Genomic DNA, 24,700 nt, shown 5'->3' on the forward strand with positions numbered 1-24,700 from the left:
CTCGAGTGATTGAATAACATTTTAACTAATTCTGATGAATTCCAGACTTCTCAAAATATAATATAGTCACGTTCATATTTATATAAACTCGTGAATATTCATGAATATCAAAATAAATTTTCAACGTATCTTTCCTTCGTATAACTTTAATGAAATAATACATTAGCGGGGAATGTCCAATTAGCAAATAAACTACCGAGTCATTAGGAGGTAAGTGGAGTATAATCTTAAGACGTTGCGTTCAAAATTACAGTGCAGACGTGACAAGATATTTTCAGGGTAAATGACTTCATAAATATATTACTGAATGACTTCATCAACAAATATAATGTTAAACGTTCCGAAATACTTTTCTTTTTTAGATATTTGTCTCCAAAGAATGATTAAAATGTTACAAATTAGTTAATTTCTTGAATTATTCAACTTAAAAACTGTAAACTGTTTTAAACGTAAAAACAGTTTTAAAAAACACGTTTTGCTATCCTCTCAGGTAAAAAAAACACCTGTCTCACGATGATTGTTATTTTGTTTTAGAGATGATAAAAACACGCACGTATTATAATGCATCGTTGGCAATCGCAATAGCATAATGGCAATCGGTTAAATACATTTTACAATATGAGCAAACAAACACAACTTCACAGGTCCCACATTTTTTAAAAACTTCTATCAGTATCCCATTTGTAAATATCTACATTTTCTAATATTTAACACCGAAATTCATCTCTTTTTCTTAAAAAAAACAAAACTTTAGATTCGTCAAGTAGTATTAATTTTGTTTCTATTTTTTAAGATAAAAACCATTTATCTTTTTCATGTCTGAAGACTAACATCTATTTGTTCCTTCAATTGTTTGGTGTTACATTTATGTATTATATTTCAATGATTAAAGAAAACACTTCGTTTTTTACCACTTGAGTTTTATTATAGACTACATGTTTCAGAAGTTAAACTTCCATCATTCAGGTCTGTATAATAACTAAAATATAAAATATAAAATTGTTCTATAAATAAGGAGAGGGGAAAGTAAGGGGAAAGGGTTAGTCAAGGGACGGAGTTTGAAAACAAAGGAAAAATGGAAAGCAATGGTGAAGAATTTTGAAACAATATATTATTTAATAAATTATTATTAGAATTCAGTTTTTTTTGGATTTCTAAATTTTCAAGATAATTCAAACTCCGTCCCTTGACTAACCCCTTCCCCTTACTTTCCCCTCTCCTTATTTATAGAACAATTTTATATTTTAGTTATTATACAGACCTGAATGATGGAAGTTTAACTTCTGAAACATGTAGTCTATAATAAAACTCAAGTGGTAAAAAACGAAGTGTTTTCTTTAATCATTGTAACATGTCTTACCACAAAGTTAATGCCGAAACAATAAATGTATTATATTTTTTATATCGTAAAACTTATTTTGTATATTATTTTTTGACATCTCATCAAAGATGAAGAAGAATATGGAAGTCTGGGCATTTACGGGGCTGACTACTGTCATAGCCTGGTTTAAGTGATCACTTTATACACGTGTAACATTCACCAATTCTACACATTATTGACAACCACACTACTCAAATTCTTGGAAGTTCTACATATATGAACCAATTTAGAAACTAGAACTTCGCTAGAATTGTAATTGTAATTGGAGATAATCCAGATTTTGTGAAAAAGTATTTGGACACACTCAAAATATTGTTAAAACTTATTTTGTATGGTTATTTTATTTTACTTATTGTATGGATCAGATATTTCTGTGAATATTTTATATTTTTTAAGGATAAGGAATTTTATTCATACAATAATTACTCATGTTTACCAAATAAATGGTTAAATATAAAATATTCAAAGCGTTAATTTATGGTAAGTGGATAAAATCTGTAAACCACAGGAGTCAATGTGAACGAAATTTTTCAATCATGATAAGTGTATGAATTTAAAACAGAAATGTATTACAGGATACATTTTTCACTGACATCAAAGCAAGCATATCAGATATACCATACGTATTCACAAATCTTGTTTAAATTTGACCCTGTTACAAAAAATCCGTACAAAATAAGCTTATATGTCGATAATAAAACCTATCAGCGGAAGCTAAACTGGCAGTGCACAACGGAGTCCTGGCTCCAACTCTAATGTATGGAAGTGAAACATAGAGTTGGCAAAAAAAGGATGAAAGTAGACTGAATGCAGTCAAAATGCGATCTCTCAGAAGAATGTGCGACAAAACGATGTATGATAGATGTTCGAATAGTGAAATAAGGAAGGAATGCAAATCTGAGATAAGCATTATCGATAAAATTAAGAAAGGTGTGTTGAGATGGTTTGGACATGTAGAACAAATGAGTGAGGAAAGAACGGTAAAACAAATTTATGAGGCGAATGTAATTGGGAAAAGAAGCAGAGGAAGACCGAGAGAAACATGGCACGATCAGGTATGCCAAATACTTGAAAGTGGTCAGGTTAGGAGTCGTAACAATCGGCGGGTATATATGAGGAGATGCATGAACGTGGAAGAGGCGAAGAATGTTTGCAAAGACAGAGTGGTGTGGCGTTCTATTCGAAGTGGCGTGATGTCTAGTTAGTTAGTTAGTTAATATTCTCACTCCGATGCAATGCTCATCTGCCATTGATTTTTGACGAACGTATTGACTGTTGATATTTCACTAAAGAATACGATGATTTTAACTGAAAAGGGTAATGACACAAGAGGAGAAGACCAGTTTTGTTTTCGTGTATATTTTTTGTGACAAGTTCAAATTCCAAAATTAATTGTACGCGAAGAAATAAGTTAAAAGTCAAACTACCCAAACAATTTAAATTCAGCAATGCACCCACACGTCACGTCTCGCCGGCGACGGCGTGTGACATGGCGGCGAACAAATATGGTATTTGTCTAAACAATATTTTACTTTAAGAATGTAATGAATCAGTCTGTGAATTCTTCTCACAAACAACGGAAAAAAATAAAAACATATCTCATCTGAGAAGCAAAATAATTTTTATTTGTTTTTTTTATTTAAAATTATTATAACAATAGTAAATTAAAATTTACTTAAAACTTGGAAAAAATATCAAATTGAAAGATAAGATATTTATCATACAGGGTGGCATAAAATAAATCAACTTGTCGAAAGATGTAATAATTTTTACAAATGGCATTGTACATCAATCATTTTTGACATTAGTGAACTAGTCAGCTGCAATATACAAAATGATTAAGGTGGCGCCAAATTAATCATCTAATTTGATTTAATAATTTTTTTTATTTATTTAACAAAATAAGATGAAATGAGAAATGGAAATATTTACAACGACCTTTTTTTTATGTGGAAAATATGATAGTTATCAAGTGGCTGCTGCCGGTATTGATATACATTCATGCCCGTTATCAATTTGTTTGTATACTGCAGCTGTCAAGTTGACAATTTCAAATATGATTGACGTACAACTCCATTTTCAAAAATTAAAACATTTTCCGATAGCGTGATTAATTTTGTGCCAGCCTGTACATTTGAAAAAAAATTATTCCACCTGGTTTTGAAAAATCAATTTGAATTATGTAATGCTGAATATTTAAATAAATATTATTTTTATTAACCAACCCTTAATTGTTGAATTGTGGTATTTGAATAAAAATTTCCACAAACCACATTAACCTCACCAGTTCAGAAAGTCCGATTAAATAAAACAACTACTTTATTCCAGTAAAATATAGGTTTTATAATGAAATAAGCAATTCTCAAATACAAAATTTAAAATTTTATCATGTTTTGATTCAATTAATATTTTTTTCGGTTTTAATTTAAAAAAAAAAACGAAAAAGATATCGAATAAAAAATGAAATTGACGAAATTTAATTCATTTAAATACCTGTATATAGTACAATAAATACAAAGTATCCACTTTTAACTGATGATACATATTTGTTTTCAATGTTCATAAACATCATTCAAACAATATTATTATTTATGACATCTCATCAAAATTGGAGAAGAATATGGAAGTCTGGGCATTTACGGGGCTGACGATCGTCATAGGCTGGTTTAAATGATCACTAAAACCAGCACAAACATCACACGTTTTACGTTCACCAATTATGCCCATTATTGACAACCACACTATTCAAATTCTTGGAAGCTATATATATATGTAAATGCCCAGACTTCCATATTCTTTTTCATCTTTGATGAGATGTGAAAAATAATATGGAAATAACTCCTATAATTGGAGATAATCCAGATTTTGTGAACAAGTATTTGGACACACTCCAAATGTTGTTCATAAATATCATTGTAACAATAGTACACTTTGGATGTTCAATAATAGACAGAATGGTGAACGTTACACAAGTGTATAAATTGATCACTTAAGGCAACAAAATGCATATTCGTTAATATTTCAATTCAAGTAAGCCTAGGCTTTTTTAGTAAGAAAGATACTTCTTCTCAAGTTGACACACCTGTGATGAACATGTTACACCCTTTGATACATTTAAAAAAAAAATAATATGTATATATATATATATATATATATATATATATATATATATATATATATATATATATATATATATATATATATATATATATATATATATATATATATATATATAATATATATTTATATATATATATTTATATATATATATATATATATATATATATATATATATATATATATATATATATATATATATATATATATATATATATATATATATATATATATATATATATATATATATATATATATATATATAAATGTATTTTACAATGTAACGACCAATTACAAAATGTTCATTACTTGGTTAAAAGGCTTAATTTATCAAACCAAAAATTGATTTCGTGATTTTAACAGTATTTCCGTTTATAAACGCCAAACGAATTAATGAATTGTTTTCATATTGAACAAAATACTTAAAATCCGGGATAAGTAAATTGTTTACCTCAAATATGTTTGGTGTGTATTAAAACACGCAAATGTAAACTTTCCCAATATTGAGTTCGGCACACGGTTCGAGCTGGCGGTAGCCTAGGGGCTTCAGGGGAGACGCAGGCTGCGGGGGTAGCGTCGGCGCAAGAGCGCCGTCGCCATGGCAACGCCGCGGTGCCCGGACGTTGCCTCTGCAGACACATTACAGCCTTCGCCGTTCTAATGCTCAGCTAACCTTCCTTAACTTTACTTTATGAAATCAACAATGCCGTCAGCAAAATAGATCGAGATTCTACGGATTAAATTTCTAAAATAATCGTTTAATAGTTGGGTAATATATCCAAAATAAAACAAGGTTTCTTGGATTGAATTCTACATTTATTTATGTATTTGTTAATACGTGACCCGTTTCGTCTTCTTAGGACATTATCAAACACTAAGTGTCCTAAGAAGACGAAACGCGTCACCTATTAACATATACATAAATAAATGTAGAATTATATCCAACAAACCTTGTTTTATTTTGCATATATTTCTTAACAATTCAATATAGAATTCTACCAACTGTCTGCAGTTACAATAAATAAATCGTTGAATAGCTATACCGGCTGTGTATATTATATGAATTACGTTACGTGATAATGCTGAAATATTCTGTGTAAAAACTGCGTATTTTGAAGAATAACAGCACATTTTGTTATGTAAATATTGAAATAAATAAACATTAAAACCTCTATTAGCGGTAACCTTTCAACAGCTGCCACCTTTCTTTTACGGACGATTTTAATTTTTAGAATTTTTATACAAAAAAATATACACATTGAAATCTCTAAAAACGGTCATGACCATCATAATTTATAAATAATTATTTTTGGTTAAATCACCTTAATATAAAGGTCAACATACAAGGAATAAGGTCATTTTTAAATGGGAATACCTCCAACTGAGGGTTTTAATCATCCACATGATTGCGGCTTAACAGACATTACTTTGTGTTAAATAGCCAAGGAATTGTAAAATAGAGATTGGTTAATCAATGATTTTTTTTCAATTATTTTGGTATTTATTACTGCTTTTATAACAAACCTTTATAAGACCCTCTGAAGACCATAACTTCCATATAACGGCCATGTTTACATTTCAAATAGGTGACCTCATAGAGAGGTTTCATTGCATTTTTTTTAATTTTAGAGACTAAATTACTCACAAAATGGATAATTTATCATTATATATGTCTAAACTAAAGAGAAGCATCTTAAGTTTTTATACGAAAGAAAATGGAAGTCGTAGCATCCCAGGGCTTATGACCTGGCTTAAGTGCTTTATTCACTTGTGCTACGTTCAACATCCCGCATTTATTTATTTTGACAAAATTCTGAGTATCTCAAACGTCTTGTTGTTATATAAAATTACCTAGATAAATGTTGCATCTTTGCTACAGTTTTCCCTCTTACGAAGAATACATAAAGTACAAAAGATGGTTTGTTGTTTTTTACACGAGTGTGCTGAATCATAACCTAAGCTTTTATCTTTTCTACTGCACTTTCAAAGCGTATGCTTGATAACTACAGTTTAAGGACTACCGTGTATGTATTTGATCTAATATATCTGCCGAATTTCAATAAGAACAAAATATTTTTACATTGCCCTGTGTATTATATATATATATATATATATATATATATATATATATATATATATATATATATATATATATATATATATATATATATATACATATATATAATACACAGGGCAATGTAAAGGTGTGACTAAAGGATAACGATTCTACACATGATTGACCTCAATGCTCAAATAAACATATCATATACTTCAAATCTCACTTCAATTCAAGTAATCTTTTAATTTATTTAAGACCCTTTTTGTAGACGTATGTAAGATCTTTCTAGACTTCTTTATTCTTCTTCATCTATTTTGATTGAAAAATAGCTTTTAAGCTGAGAAACACAGACGCGTGAATAAGAATTTGGACCCACTTAAAATGTATTACTTTGTGTATTTACATGAACTGCATAAAAAATATTTATCATATAAAAGGTGATAAAATAAATGTCTCAAAACAATTTGGAGAAATATTCGTTCAAATTCAAATAAAACTATAGTAAAAGTAGTATCTATGCAAACAAATAAATTTTAATTTTAATTACCTACTCTATTTTGAGTATGTCCAAAACTTTGTTTTGAAAATTTTGCTTTTCCAATTAGGAGTTACATTATTTACACTGAGATTTGAACATACATGAATGAGTTTTTTTTACATCTCATCAAAGATGAAGAAGAATATGGAATAAGTCTGTGCATTTACCGAGCTGACGACCATCATAGGCTGGTTTAAGTGATCACTTTACACACGTGTAACATTCACATATTGACATATCTACCCATTATTGACAACCACACTTCTCAAATTCTTGGCAGTCCTATATATATGAACCAATTTCGAAATACTGTTCTTCCACATTCTGTTGCCCAGACTTCCATATTCTTCTTCATCTTTGATGTGATGTTAAAAAAATATATGAAAAATAACTCCTATAGTTGGAGATAATCCAGATTTGTGAACAAGTCTTTGAACACACTCAAGATGTTGTAAATAGACGAATGAGAATATGAAAGTCTGTCATTTTTATTTCTATCTTCTGTATATTATGAAGGTATCTGCTGAATGAATAAAAACTTACTTTACTCAACCATAGATGGTTCCGAGAGCTTACACGTGAAAAAAGGTATCAATCAAAGAACTCAGACAGCTTCCAAAATTTGAGTAGTATGGTTGTCAATCATGAGTAGAATGATGAAATTACACTACAGTGTATAATCGTTATAAAGACACCATCTCAAACAGCGTATGACAAGTCGTAAGCTCCGTATATACTCAGACTTCAAGTCAAGACTTTTAGTCAAATTAATGTTTAATAATATGGTTGAGTAGCAAGTTTTTCTGCCCTTGCTAATTGGTATGAAAATATCTTGATCTTTCAAATGTATTTAGTCAAGTTATTCTGAGTCCTTTTTCCCCTCTAGGATAAGATATCATTTACATTTCTTAATTGAAAACCAACCCTTGACCTTTCCTTGTTACTGTGATCACTTTTACGTTCTTAATTTCGAGACAATTTATTTGAGTCAACTTATATAAAACAAAACTGAAACGAAAAATACTTTTGCATTAATACATTCATAAACGTAGGATATAATAATTAAGGTAAAAACGAACATTTTTAAAACTAGTTTTGTTCTCCCATATCGCCCACTCCTTTTAAAAACATCATAAAATCACTAATATTTATTTTCAACCCCCCCCCCTGGAAATCGAACCCGGGACCTCCAGCACGGTAGCTAAATACGCTTACCATAACACTTCGGAGGTGGACTAAGCATAGCTCTTTTCATGTCATAAATAAATGAAACTATGTTTTTTTATTATTTATTTGGCAGTTTAAATGAGCAAATTCTTTACATAAAATGATTTTGTTGAAGTTTTAATATGTTTTGATGAAGAAACTATTGATTTGAAACCAGTCAACGTTATAATTAGAATAAACGAGTTATAGTGAAAGAAAAAAAGACACTTTTAGTTACTAAATCATTATCACTATCTCCTTTTTCCCAATTCAATAACAGTGAAGCGCATTAAGGCCGTATTTTATGAAAATGGAGCTATACAAATTATTCAAAATTATTTTATTTATTGTTTCGGAATTAACTTTGTGGTAAGACATGTTACAATGATTAAAAAAACACTTGTTTTTTACCACTTGAGTTTTATTATAGACTACATGTTTCAGAAGTTGAACTTCCATCATTCAGGTCTGTATAATAACTGTTATTATACAGACCTGAATGATGGAAGTTTGACTTTTGAAACATGTAGTCTATAATAAAACTCAAGTAGTAAAAAACAAGTGTTTTCTTTAATCATTCAAAATTATCATTTTTATTACAATATAATTATAAGTTTTCCATACAAGGGAGTTTAACTTCAATAAAATAACGAATTGTTTGGGAATTTATTTCTAAATATGGATTTAAATTAGCATTGTGAATTACGAATACTTAAAAAATGTAAATTCAAAGGAAGATCCCTTTTTACGAGGGGAGTAAGAACAATCAATTTTTCATTACCTCCGTACAAAGAAACCGGCTTACCTAAGCAATGAGTCGTAAAAGTAAGCTTTCTTTACCTTGCGTAGAATTAGAGGTAAAGTTTAGTAACTGCGATTACTTCTGGCTTTATTTACCGCCAGGACACGCAAGGATGTGGAATTAAAGGTTCAGGAGGAACCTTTAAGGCGCTTTTCATGAGTCAGCCCAATGACGGAAATAATATAAGGAAACCCATTTATTCACCCTTTCAACTTGTCGCCATAAATCCGTCATGTTTGGGATGAATTTGTGAGTATTGTCTTTTTGCATTTAAATATGTTTTTTTATAAACAAATCGGCAGGGAAAAATTGTAGAATATTTTTTAAATGTTGGTTTAGGAATTAAACAGGATAAAATAAAATTTTATTAATTTCTTTGATTGACATTATTACAAAACAAATTTTGCTGTAAGCATTTGAAAATAATGTTGATTTAAATTTTATGCTGACACATATCAGTGGAACTGCATTTGATATAATAAAATAACAACTATTGTAGAACCTCTCATAACGAGCATAATTTGTTCCAGAATCTTACTCGTCCATCGAAAAACTCGTTAAGGCAACGCTCACGGAACAAGCAAAGGTCCACTTTTGTTGGAGGCCCAAAAGCTACTGCCGCTATCCAGTGAACATTGAGCTTTGAACTCCTCACGCCTGCACAGTGCAATTATGCAAGAGTGAGATGCATATAAAAGTTATTATTCTTTAGTTTGTAAAATATTAATAACGGAAAAAAAACAAAAGAATTGAGCTATTTTTCATGAATTCTACATCATAAACAGGGCTCTTAAGCCGTAGATTGATCACTTTGTTTTTGTTATATTTATTGAAAGCTTCGCCACATCATTCTTCTGCCGTGTCAAATTCATCGATACTGAAGTGGAATAATACAAATATAAAAACGAACAAGCTTCGGTAAATCGGCTACGACTCAGTATCCTTCATCTGAAAAACAATATATATATATATATATATATATATATATATATATATATATATATATATATATATATATATATATATATATATATATATATATATATATATATATATATAATATATATATATATATATATATAAATATATATATATATATATATATATATATATATATATATATATATATATATATATATATATATATATATATATATATATATATATATATATATATATATATATATATATATATATATATATATATATATATATATATATATATATATATATATATATATATATATATATATATATATATATATATATATATATATATATATATATATATATATATATATATATATATATATTTATATACATATATACATTTCGAGAAATGAAGGTTCTATAAAATATATTGAGAAAATTAAGTATCATATCCTTTTTTTCAAGATTTCAAGCTGTCATCGGCGGGATCAAATGATCATATTATACAGATGCTATGGGTCTTATCTAGTGTTTATGTACAAAGAAATAAGACTTTTTTAACCCTTTCCCTCCCAGCATTGGGAAACTTCTATTGTAGAAACTTGGTGTTTGTTTTTTTAGATAGTATTTATTTAGATTAGCCTAGAAAGGCTTCATTAATAGCTTCTTGATAAAGATTTACCATGAAATCGAAAAAAAATCTAATTTTCTTGTAATTTTCACGTCATAGTTAAACAAAAAAATGCTCTGCAAGGTGGTCTCTCAGGAAGCCTAAAGCTAACATATTTGATTTGTCAATGAAAGTCATTCAAATAAAATAAAATAAAAATTAACGTATTACCTTTTTTTGTAGCATTTTAGATGAATAACTTAGTGAGCAAATTAATTACATTTCTAATGAGTATCTCACATCTGTTTGAAAGGATAAGAGACAATAATTAGGATTTATTTTTAGCCAGATAATTTTGCTGAAAGGGAAAAAATTGTCGGAAATTATTTCGTAACAGAACTTTGGCGGCATAATGAACAGGAAATGGTGAAGGCTAAAGTTCTCGGCTATTTCTTCCTCGCTCTAGTTTCCAAAGGCGGCAAACTTGAATGGAAATGGGGTAATTTATTTTTTGTAAAAGAATCCCCAAAAATGTGCCTCTTAACGACTGTTTGACGATCGAATTACAAGATTTTTAAATTGCCTCCCAATTTCAACTTAGTCAAAGTTTAATCAGAAAAAAATCTGATATAATTAATCAGTTGTCCGAAAATAAATTTTTAAAAGAAAACAAAAAATTCTGATGTAATAAATCAGTTGTTCAAAAGCAATTCATATTTATTTTAGTTTTTTATATTTGTTCAAATACTTTTTTTCGGAAATTAAAAAAAAAAGGAACGGAAAATAACAATTATAAACGTATTAAAAATTCTTTTGCAGAGACCGACCAAGCCACCTTGTGTGTCTTGTCGGTGGAGTTCTTTTTATATACTTTTTTATTGTTTTTTTTTTATCCATTTTAACCTAATATACAATATACATACAAAAAGATAGGAAAAAAAATATAAACTGTTTTACAATTTTCATCGAATTAACTCTTGATCATCTACCCATTCCTTTATTTTGCCTTTGTTTAAAATTTTATTTTGACCTCTATCTAACCTCTTCCATCTGTAACAAATTAAAAATATTTGGAACGATATATTGAAGTGTTCGACTCCCATATTTAACTTTTGGATCTTTGGGATGACCGGCTTGTACCAACCTCTTATGTATGTTTATTTAAAATGTACATAAGTTTTATACACAATGGTCAGCGCGTTTGAATACCGTGCTGGAGATCCTTGGTTTAATTTTCAGGTGAATAAAAATGAATTGAAGTGATTATCATGCAAATATTTATTTTATATCACCTCGGTCTTATACACGAAGCGCAGGACTTATAACGTTACCTTCATTCAATCAACGAGAAAGAAACCATGGACTGGTAACAATCACCTCCATTTGTGTTTTTAACGATTAAGATAGCGCTTCTGAGATATAATGCAGTGTCATATGCACCATTGGTTAAAGACCAGGGTAAGAAGAAGAATAATGAAATTTAATAAATGTAAGAAGAGTTCTCGGAGTTTTTCATTAAAATTGTTATTTTTATTTTACACTTTTTATTTTGTGTGTTAATTCATGTAAATTAAACGTCAAGCCTCTACACCCCACTTAATTCCATTCTAACACAAAGACGAAGGTTGAAAGGGAGATGAATATTTTAAATTAGTGCTGGATGTTTATTCAGCCGGTATATTTTTCTTTTAACTCTGGTCCTTTAATGAACTTATATAAAAAAGTTTTTAAAACATTCATACACTAGATTTTAAATATTATCAATTGGTCTCCAACACTTTTTTTATCATAATAATTATTTTATTCAATACGAATAAAAGCATTTTTTTAAAATCGTTTAATTACTTACGTGTGTATATTTACAAGTGATTCCCAAAGAACAATATTGTATAACACTCATATATATATATATATTTTTAAATATTTTCTTTGTCATATCAACATAGGTGAAGAAGAATATGGAATTCTGGACATTTACGGGTCTTCCAATCGTCATAGGCTGGTTTGAGTGATTACTTTACACACTTGTAACGTTCACCAATTCTACTCATGATTGACAACCACACTACTAAAATTCTTGGAAGTTCTATATATATTGTGATCGAATTTTGAAACCAAATAAATTTTACATATAGTCCATTGTTTGATTCGACATCGGTTAAACACGATTCGTCAATATCCAATTCGAACCCCGCCCACTCCTTTCATCCTACAAGTATATAAGTTGATTCGATTACAGGTCTAATTTTAATGTACGTTTAACATTGGCTCGTAACGCATGTCTGTATTGAAAACTATAGTGCATGTTGGTCTTCGGGTCGACCAAAAATCGCATGTGTTAGACATTTTGTGTAGTTTTGAGTGTGTAAATGGTGCTATGGTGGTGAAGGGTAGTATTGTTTGCATGCTGTGTTAGTGATTGTCCTGACGAAGAGACGGGTACGTCTCGAAACCGGTAGACGTGAAAATCTCGGTGAGTGGTTATATACTAATTTTATTAACATTTTTGTAAAAAAATTAATAAGTGAGGTTTTCTTTGTATTTTTTTTAAATATGTGTATTTTGTAAAAAAAAAAATAAGTAAAAATGACTTACCACAAAGTAACTAAAAGCTTTAAATATTAATAATATTGAGAATATTGAAACATTGTTCATGAATCAGTAGAATTTTCACTAGAGACATCTATTGGTGAGATGAAGAAGCTTTTTCAATGAGCAGAACCTCTAAACATATGAAAGATAGCTCTTATAATTGGAGATTATCCAGATTTGTGAACCAGTATTTAAACACACTCAAAATGTTGTCTTATATTTTTTATTGATATCTCAATATATATGAAATTGTATATAATTCATAGCTCTCGAGTCAAGCGAATCCATCATTTGTATAAAAATTTTACCCTTAAAATATTACAATAATCTATTTTAAAAAATATTAAACGAATATTATAATTTTATTTAATGATTTAATAAATAGGCAAATTTATTCATGAAATAAATATCGGTTTTCTCACTTCTTCTTTCCTGTGTTCGCACATAATGACAGAACCCCAAATTTGAATGGAGAAGATTGTTTTACCGTCGCAGATAATAAATGTAAAAGCTGGATGATTAGCCCCATCCCTCGATTTTCAATTAGGAAAAAAGTTGGGAAAAAATTCACGAAAGAATTAGCCTATGTTTGAATCGATCAAATAATTGAAAAGGGTGTTCTTAGAATAGAAAAAAAAACTGTAGAAAAAAGGAATAATATCAGTCAATCCTGATTACAAACTTCTGGAGAAAGGTTAAGGAAATGGATATAGAAAGAGGGCAACGATGTAAAACTTTATGGATGCTACCTTTTGTTCCCAACTTTGAAAAAATGGTTTCATTAGGATTTTCTCAGACTAATATAAACGGAATTTCTTATGGAACACCTTCAACACAGTTAAATAACATAATGACAGTGTCACACATTATAAAAACAACTATTTTATAGTTTTACTATTCACCTTTCGATGAAAACAATTATAGTTTTATATAGTCTCTGCTAGTTAGTGTATCAAGAAAATTTGAAATTTAAGGACCTAAAATAATCAAATTCTGTAAAACTTCATTTTTACAAGTTAAATTATTGAAATAAGAAATAAAAATCTTAGTAAAGATTTTTTAGAAATAACAGTTTATGGTGAATATAATGCAATACCTGATGCACTAATTAGGTGAGGATAAGAGTTAAAATCAGAATAATATTACATTCTACCGTTCAAAATCAATAATCGAAATGTCCAACGTAACCTTATAAAACCCCACACTATTTCATTTATAGATAAGCTAAGTCAGTTTCCAACGAAAAATGTTAAACGCTGGTTAGAACTAGTAATTATTTATTGATTCGGCATTAACTTTGTGGAATGACATGATTATTTTATTAAAATTAAACACTTGAATAATCCACTTTATCGAGTTTTATTTTTATTTACGACTAGTTTCGAAAACGACAGTTGTTTTCATCTTCTGGTACAAATTAAAACAATTTGTACCAGAAGATGAAAACAATTGTCGTTTTCGAAACGAGTCGTAAATAAAAATAAAACTCGATAAAGTGGATTATTCAAGTGTTAAATTTTAATAAAATAGAACTGGTAAAGTGCACCCTTAATTCCGTAAACGTAACGACCTCGTATAAGGTGAAATGAAACGTATTTTTAACGTCAAAACAAACAAAGGAAGGAACGTACTCTTGTTCTATGTAAACGATGTTAAGGATTCTACCTTGATCCTGTAATTATGTACAGTTCGAGCATTCGATTGTTTGCCAGGCCCTATCGTGATAGGCGCCGCCGCGTGTGATTTCCTTCCGCGGTTGTCCTTTGTCAGTGTCACACGCAAGCCTACCTACCTAGCTCGTCGGGTAGGGTGAGATAGAAGGAGGGGTGATAAGGTCATGTCCAATTTCACTCCTACACCGTAGGTGTATTGTGTTTACTTAGAGGTCATTAATCAGGGTCCAAAATGCTTTAATCTCCCTAACTATTCAATTATGAGCAGTGACCCATATTAATTAGGCAATTTACACAAACGAATGATATTATTTTAAGGCTTTTGTTGAAATAGTACCCTTTGAGACATTTGCCTCCAAATTTAGAGGGTCGATTTTATCTTGATCGTAAGTATTCAAAACATGCTGTAAATTGTCAAATCGTGTCTTTTGTTCTTAGTATTACGTTTATTTGAAAAATTATATAGTATATCGAATATGATTTTTCAAAATATTCACAGAATCCATTTAATGATTCATCAACGAAAAAAATTAACTATTTCAAATGTTGTGTTTAAATATTATTTTTAAACATATTTGAGATGGTTTTAGTAGTGTGTTTGTCAATAGTGGGTAGAATTGGTGAATGTTACACGTGTGTAAAGTGATCACTTAACCCAACCTATGACGGTCGTCAGCCCCGTAAATACCCAGACTTCCATATTTTTCTTCATATTTGATGAGAAAAATAAAATTACATCTTACTACAGCTTTATAACGTTTAAACGTGAGATCATATCAGAAAACAGTTATGAATCGAGATGATCGTTATTTTAATATTCAGTTATAAAAAAATATGATTTATTTATCTGAATTGTATAAAAAGTGATGAATTCAGTATTGCTTATCCATACTTTTCCGTGATGACAAGAAATTTCTAGTCACCCTTAAATAATAAAGTATAACGATGAGATCGTTCCAACTTACAAAGAATGACAAGGAAAATAAAATTTCCTTTTGAAATATAAGGCAGAAATAAAAATGAGCACTGGCAAATAAATAGGAGTCCCGTGAATAGAGATGGTAAGAAGAATTTTATATGATCGCCTTGTCTATTTTATTCCAACAATTATTTCTATAAATAGTTTTGTTATTAAATACACACCCTTTGAAATACGAGTAGCTGGAACTAATTGATATTCAAAGATGGATGGTAAGATACTTTGTTCACTAATAGACTTTTTTGTTGTTTTGTTTTTACAGCATTTAATTAATGCATGTACTATTTTTTTCATAACTCCAAGTGATATTTAATTAAACACTCCCCTTATCATTCACCGTTCACTATATGTAATACCACCTTAAAGTGGTATTACACAAAGCGAACGATGAATGATTAGGAGTGTGTTATACTACCATACTTCAAAGCTTAAAATGTTTTTATTCTACAAAATAAGATATTCATTTAATGAACTTTTTTGCCTCTTTGCCCACCTCTCAATTTTTATATTTTCCATTGGCCCCCTGCATGCCTTATATTGGATACTCTCTGCAAGGGTGGGCAGAGAGGGTGAAACGCCACACTCTTCTATTAAGGAACTTTTAAAACATTTTAACGATCTTTTTTAATCCAAAATTAATATAGGCAATATTTTCGCACCACCGTTTTGATATTGGTTTATATATAGTGTCCGAATACTAAATATATTCATTACAGTTTTCGTTGCATTGATGCTTATATTAAACTCATACAGCATTATGTTGTATGCCAAATATGCTCATTTGTCACTTCTTTTATAACTTTACAAAAATAACCTTTTACATAAATGGAACTACATACTCTCTTCAAAATTTGCACTTAGAACGAACAGTGTGAACGAACAGTGTGAAATGTAAACAATGTGAAAAATTTTCTTTTATAAAAAGTATTTTACTGGGGTTTAACTAACAGTTCATGCAATTGAAAAAAATTGCATTATTTATGGGATGACCCAAAAGTTCAAATCAGGAACTGAGGAAGACTGAGAAAAACGTGTCAAATACAGTAAAGTGATCAGGTCAGGAGTCGGAATAGTCGGTAGGTATGTATGATGAGTTTCAATGGCGTGCACAGAGTTTTAAATCAGGGGTTGGGTATGAATAAGGCTTGGAAGGCACTGGTCGTGAGTACGCGAGTAATCCAGGGTAGGCACTGCTGTTCTGCCTATATAGAATACACGCCTCTGATGAGACGCATGAATGTGGAAGAAGCGAAGAATGATAGGAAGATAAAGTAGTGTGATGTGCTATACTCTCTGTGCATCCATGCGGGGAAGTGGCGTGATGGTTTGTTGGTAAGCACAGGCTTTAAAAATATTTAAAAAAAATTAAAACAATTTAACTGAAATTAGAAGCAAACAAGCAAGTACGTAGGTAAACTTTTTTCTTATTGCTCGTTAAATGGAGCGTTAACCGCAAGTCAGAACATTTATATCAAAAATTTTAAAAACTTATTTTTTAATGGGCATTTTTTCTCTTTGTAATATTTTTTGCCGTGAATTATCTTTTGTTTAAACTCCAGTTTATCATTTAAATATGATATAAACCTCTTTATGCAAAGTTATTTATTCCACAGTTTTTTGGGTTATATTCCCTAATAATATTTCAGAATAATTTTATTTACACGAAGCTTTGGGGAATGATGGGAAGAATGCCGCTTTTAATTACAAAACCAACTTTTATTCTTAACTGGCCACTTCTCTAACAACCCTTACCACCTATCTCTTTCCTTTCTCCTATCTACCTACCCTTTCTAACTGGTTCTGTTATTTAAGTAGAAGCCTTTTTTTATAATAACACAAAATGTAAGCGGTTTCTCATGTTGAAATTTAAATATATTTATTAAACGACATGTGAAATTTCGTAAATTTTAAGATTTTTTATAATTTATTTTTCATTTTGTATTTTATTTTTAGAGGTTCTTAATAAAAATCCAACATGCAAACAAAAAACTAACTTACTAACTAACTAACCATCACGCCGCTTCCCCGCAGGGGTAGGCAGAGAGAATAGAACGCCACACCACTCTGTCTTTGCAAACATTCTTCGCCTCTTCCACGTTCATGCATCTCCTCATACATACCCGCCGATTGTTACGACTCCTAACCTTACCACTTTCAAGTATTTGGCATACCTGATCGTGCCATGCAAACTAACTACAAAATATGCAAAATACGGAGTTCGATCGTATTTAATCAACGTACTTTCAATGAAAATGATTATTACGAATATAGATTAAGATGTTGGTAATTCATACAGAAAATATCTGAAGGATTCTTATATAAACACAAAAATATCAACTACAAAAAAGTGAAGAAATTCTGCTAGAACCAATTAAAACATTTTTTTGTCTCAAGTGTAGCATAAAGCCCTGCACCCTGCATGGGTACTAACTAGAAACGTAAGGCTGATCACCTTGCCTTCACATACTTAACGATCAAGGTACTGCGTCCATGCAATACAGTGCTCTGTGTATCACTGGGTATAGGTAAGGTATAGAAAAAGAGAAGATGAAACAGTTATGTCCTTCAATTTCTTTTCATTTTATATTCTGTATCATCTCATCAATCAAAAACCTGGAGAGTAGAACTAATCAACATTCAGTTATGTAATCAAAGATCGAGTTAACACCGATATGGATCCTCTGGATCACTTAAGTGCAAAAAGGGCTAGAAGAGAATATTCATATCACATTTTATGAACGCAATGGTGTGTAGGGCAATGCACTAATTGAAGCAATGTAAATTTGAAGCTCAACTATATGAAGGCAAAATTATCAGACTTATTCATGTATTAAATTTTCTTATACCGAATATAAGTAAATTGATGGGTTTATTGCGATAAAGTAATGTTTTCCAACCGACTAAAATATTTATGTTCCACGTTTTGCTTCTGACACCAGTTTAGGGTTAAATTTTATATTATTAGTTTAAGTTTTACTTCGTTAATACCACAATTTGTTAAAATGAAATAAATAGTACAATTAAAATCATAAATATTTATTTGGACCCCTCTGAGAATCGAATTTGAGGTCTTCAGAGTGATAGTAGTACGCGGCAACCACTACACTAAAGTAGTAGATTAATTACCCAATATCATTAAATCACTTAATTTATTTTTTCATAGAATAAACAAACGTTTCATATGAAAAAAAAAATACAAAAAATGTAGTCATCCTTTCAGTGTATTTTTATATCCCTGTTAAAATCTCAGTTAGAAATACGCTCTTTTAGGAACAGATTAGATTTATTTATTGAGTGGTTCTGAAAACTGGTATTTCTGAAAAGGTTTCGAAAGAATGGTTTAATTTTGGTCTACCGAACGAGCCTGATTTATTGGATTTAAAACCCTATCTGAAATATCTCAAGCGAAATATATCATTTTGAAATATTGATACCGCACATATGTACTTATCGCGATTCAATTAAATTATTTTTTAAATTAGCTAAAATCGTAGAACAACACGATAATTTAATTTCTTGAATGTCTTTCGCAGATACTTTGTGGCTCATTTTATAAATTTTGTAAAATAAAACAACTTTGTTCTAACCACTTTTTATTGATACACTTTTTCCAACCGGTTTCAACAAGAACCAGTACCAATAAAAAGTTGTTAAAACAAAGTTGTTTAATTTTATAAACGATAATTTAAATTTAATGCACAAAACAAAACACTATACAAAACACTAAGATCACTTTCTTGAAACAATTTCAAAGACCAAATTATTAACAATTTAATTTTTTTAATAAAATAAAACTAAAACAAATTGATAAAACTCCTCACCCTTGCTTTTATTATTTCTATTAATACGTTAAACGCCGATACTAAAGTTTGTCAATTTTGTAATTCACAAAAAAAAACTTTTCGGTAATTTACGAATTTTAACAATAAGATTTATTAAGTTTATTTTTATATTATTTTTTGACATCTCATCAAAGATGAAGAAGAATATGGAAGTCTGGGCATTGAACAAGTATTTGGACACACTCAAAATGTTGTGAGTTTATTTTTATTTATTAATTTGACTATGAGTTCCAAGTTAAAGCATTTTAAATATAGCTCTAGATTGAGGTCACCGGTGCCCCCCATGGTGTTAAACGTACTAAACAAAACCCCACATCCTAACTTGCCTCATCTAGTTATAAGCCCACCCACCTCTATCAGTGCCCAGATTCCTTATTGTTTTTCAGTTTTTATTTCCAACTGATGATTATATGAAATATCCGATGGAAGATGAGAATAGCCATAGTTTTTTTTTAATAAGTCGTGTTTACATTTATAAACTCAAGAAATTCGTCTTAAACAATTGTTTTATTTTTATATTTGTTCAACTAGTTTTTACTGTATAGGGGATTGTTTTACACTGTTAATATTTTAAACTTAAATTTTACCATTTTATTTGCTGTGATTATGTCTTACATCTAAAATTGATGAATACTTTAAGAAAATACATTTGTAGGAATGTGTCAAGGTCATGTGAAATTACCTCGTATTCGGAGTTTTTACTATTGGAAGGTCTACCAATTCTCCGTTTGGTAAACATTCTAATTTTATTGTTACTTTTCTTTGCGTATAATGTACTTTGAGTATAACAAACGTTTTTATGCGATGTTTGATAGCCGTACTCCATATTACTTTTAGACAAATCTAACATTATAAAGGCGAAAATAATAAGTTTGTAAAAAAAAATGTGATATTGTTTTACACAAAGAATAGTTGAATTTGTTATTTTGCGAATATTATTTACAAATCGGATCATGACTAATGCTCACGCTGCAACAGAACCTCAAAGTTCGATCGCCAAAATACACTGGCGTCATCGTCGATATATCGACGGTCCCGCTTAATAAACCAGAGTCAATATATCGAGTTTACGGTAGTAACGGATATGATTTATATTATCCACTGACACTTCGTGATGGAATTGCATTTTTAATTTATTATTAGATTAAAACCAATATTTTTAGCTTTTCCACTTTTTTATTTGACCAGCGACCGGGTTTCGTCGTTACCGACATCAGTCTGATGATGTCGGTAACGACGAAACCCGGTCGCTGGTCAAATAAAAAAGTGGAAAAGCTAAAAATATTGGTTTTAATCTAATAATAAATTAACGGATATGACAATGAATTTTCCATACTTAAGAAGAAATATTTGCACCGATATTAATATATTTAAAAAATACAATTTAAAATGTAATAAACTTACCCATAGGACTCGGAGTAAGCTCTTTCATGGCGTAGCGGACCTTTATGTCAAAGCGCTTGAAGAGATTGAGTTTCCTCGTGAGGCCGGAAATAGCGGAAGTCACTGCTTTGGTGTAATCTCGAGTTCCGAACGATTTGTAAGGGACGACCAGCCCCACTTGCAGCTCTCTAGTACCCTGAGGAAGAAAACATCCCAAATTAAACCCATCATTAATTCATCCATTAGAAGTCAACAAACTGTCTTTAGAGTATTGTATCAGCTGCCAGCTCCCTTGCATCCTCTCAAAACAGGTCAGCATCCTAAAATACAGACGCATTGTCGGCAGTGCCAGTGATAGATTCTCACGTCAAGGTCCTTACATTTGCTAAATATACTTTCTGAGTCATTCACTCGTTATCCATTCGCTCCACATAACCAGCTTAAATAACTTTAATTTTTTTTTAAGTTAGAACTTTTTCTTCTTATTCGCACCCCAATGGTGCATAGGGCACTGCAAAATATAAACGCAGTGTTACTTTAATCGTTAACACATGAAGGAAAAGTGATCAGCCCTCCGCTACAGGTACCAGTCCAGGGTAATATTGAATAAATATTAGAGTGAAAACATCACTTTTATTTATTTGAATCGAGCCCGGGACCTCTAGAACGGTAGCCAAGCGTGCTAACGATGCATGCGGATAAGTTAGAACAGTTATTGAAAATTGTTATTAATTAAAATCAGTTTCTTACTTGTGTCAAATGCTTATCTACTTTTTTTTCCAACCTAGAGCAAACATTATTATTTTGCCAACTAAATTTTTCGCCATTTTGTCATATATCACAAATGATTTACTCAGAAGAACTTTTGGGTGAAGTTGGCATCTTTGAAAAGATCCATTATTTACACTTATTTTCTTTTCTCAACTCTACACAAATGTCAATATATTTAATACCATAATACTGACTGGGGTTTTAGATGAAAAATAATCCGTTTTCAGGGACTTTGTTCCCAGCTATTGAAATTGGAATTTTCTTTCCAAGATGTGTTTTCAACCCAATACCTAATAAAATGGTGAAATATCGTTTTACTGTTTGAACAGCAAAAAAAAATCAAGTTGCTTTAAATTTAAGTTTGAGGTAAGGTAAATAGAAAAGAAAACAGAAAGCTTAATAATTTATTATTTATTATATAAAATACCTTGAAAAACAATGAAAGATAATAGATGAAAAGAAATTTCAGTCGAAAATATTTCAAATGCTTAGTTATACCGTTCACCAAATGTTTTTTGCCTTTAATCTATTACAGTTTCATTCCGATAGATGAAACACACACACACACACACGTGTGTGTGTGAGTGTGGTGTATGTATAAGGGTCTGTATACTCGTATGTGTTTTGTATAAAACGGGAATAATAAAATAATGTAAATGAGTTTTATTTTCTTACAAAAACAAAACCAAAACAGATTTTTTTTTTAATTATGGAAATCAAAGGTTTGTTTTGCAAAGATGAAATAAAATTGAAGTTTATAGTTTAATAGATTCGTTATGTTTTATTTAAAACATCAAAGCAAAATTTACATTTTAATAATAAACCCAGTGACTAGATTTCTGGAATAAAGATATCTTTTGTAATTTTTAATGCCTTTGAGATAAACTTTTTCTCTGTAATTTTATATTTTGTTACGGTTTTGATTAAAATTATAAACACCTCGTTTAAACGTACAATATATTTTTACAAATACAATAAGAAACGAAATATGAATTTCAATAAAAAGGTTTTGTTTCTTAGAATGAAGTAATTACGAATATTCCAGTCTGATACATGTTTTTTTTTAAAGAGAGAATACAAAAGTTCCCAAATATTTTTGTCAATTGCTATTTGCATGTTTTTTCTACTCTTGCCAAAGCCAGATAACAACGTTTTACTGTTTTTTTTAAAGAAAAAACCCTTTATAAAATCACCCTCAGAGTATAACAATCGAATGCCAAACCAGTATCATGTGTTGATCGCCTCCAAACGACATCAATCCACCTTTTTGAAAACTACTGCTCAAGCATATGATTTATTAAATAAACATTCCCAAAATATCTGCTTGATAGAAAAAACATTTAATTATCATAAGGCTCATTTGAAGTATCATATGTAAACTTTATATTAGTTTAATCAAATGAGTAATTTATTTTTGACATTTTTCAACTAATAAAACAGGCTGTTTAATTAGAAAAAAATATCCCATATTTCCTAAAAATTGTTTTGTTATAAAAGGATCCAATAAGAATATTTTCCACCACAACATTTTAAAGTGTGTGAACAATTGGTTTTTATTGCGTTACAAATATTTTAAAAAAATGGATGAAGAAAAACTTAAGTACATTTTTTATTAGTATGACCCACGGTTAATGTTTTTTCTATAATATGTATATCCCTGCTAAAGACGATTACTTAAAAAATAGTGGAAAAAGAGTAAAGAAGAGTGAAACCATAAAAGAGAATGTTTTACAGTCAATTTAAAAAAAGTACTTTGTATAGTTTATGAAAGGAAATAAATACTTAATAATTCGTTTTTATTCTTAGGTAGGGGTAAATGTTAATACAGCGAAGGTAGAAAACGTATATCATAGCTTGTAAACTTGAGAGAGTGTTTCTACTGTAGCATAAAGTTGCTGTTTAGAGCGGTTGAAGACAAATAAAAAAATGCCATGATGAATGCCTAACTTGAGCTTATAGCGGCATAAGAAAAGGTTCACCCTTAAAATTTACTTTTTTAAATTAAATATAATACAAAATAACCTCTGTTGGAATTTACATTATTCTCTATATAAGCATATACTTAATCCAATTTTAGAATCATCTTTTACCACCCCAAAGCGTTTTAAAGTTTCTTTTGAATGGTACTTCGTTTATCGACCAACAGATGGCACGCCTTCTGGACTAAGCGCCAAGGCTATGCGTTATAAAATAGTTTATAGGGTGGCCGGCGTTTTGGCAGTGGCGCTAACGTAGATGGTGGGCGTGGAGTAAGTGAACAGAATTTGAAAACAGGTTTCATGAAAAATGATAGAGGTTACCCGAATGCAATTCATTTTAAAATAGTATTTAACATTTCTTTACTATGGTACATTTTAACATGTTTTTTTTTTCATCATTAAAATATGAAAATATTATTTTTAAAAAGCAAAAACATCACATAATAAATAAACATATTGAAGATAAATTCTAGGCTTTAATTAATCATATTTTATAAGAATATCTTTAATCATGATACATTTATAAAAATCTAAAATTTATATGTAATGAATAAATTATATAAAAAAAAATCTAAAAATGAACCGACTCACTTTTCCCACTGTTCCCGTGTTTTCCATTATTGATCAAAGTATTGTTTAAAACTAATCATCACTTCCATAGTGTAGTGATTATCACGTATGCCTAATATTCTTTCTGGTACAGGTTTCGGGTTCGATTCCCAGGGCGCTCTAAATAATATAATTTTAAAATTAATATCAACTAAAAAAATTCACTGATTTAAAGAGCAAGATTGATCTCAGTTTCGTCATATCAATGACGATCAAGTTAACATTGCAG

At 29.8% G+C, this 24,700-nt stretch overlaps 1 protein-coding gene across 1 annotated transcript in view; it reads right to left on the reverse strand.

The window, feature by feature from the left end:
- The window catches only part of Nmdar2 (glutamate ionotropic receptor NMDA type subunit 2), a 344,677-nt gene that overhangs the window by 196,094 nt on the left and 123,883 nt on the right, over positions 1 to 24,700 (reverse strand). Inside the window, exon 2 of the mRNA XM_088266416.1 lies at positions 21,134 to 21,308. Within this exon, the coding sequence (XP_088122542.1) occupies positions 21,134 to 21,308 (175 nt within the window). The remainder of the gene's footprint in view (positions 1 to 21,133; positions 21,309 to 24,700) is intronic.

Source organism: Brachycentrus maculatus, unplaced genomic scaffold (genome assembly GCF_059751285.1).
Source record: "Brachycentrus maculatus isolate JH-2025_06_01 unplaced genomic scaffold, ASM5975128v1 h1tg000268l, whole genome shotgun sequence".
Classification (NCBI taxonomy): Eukaryota; Metazoa; Arthropoda; class Insecta; order Trichoptera; family Brachycentridae; genus Brachycentrus; species Brachycentrus maculatus.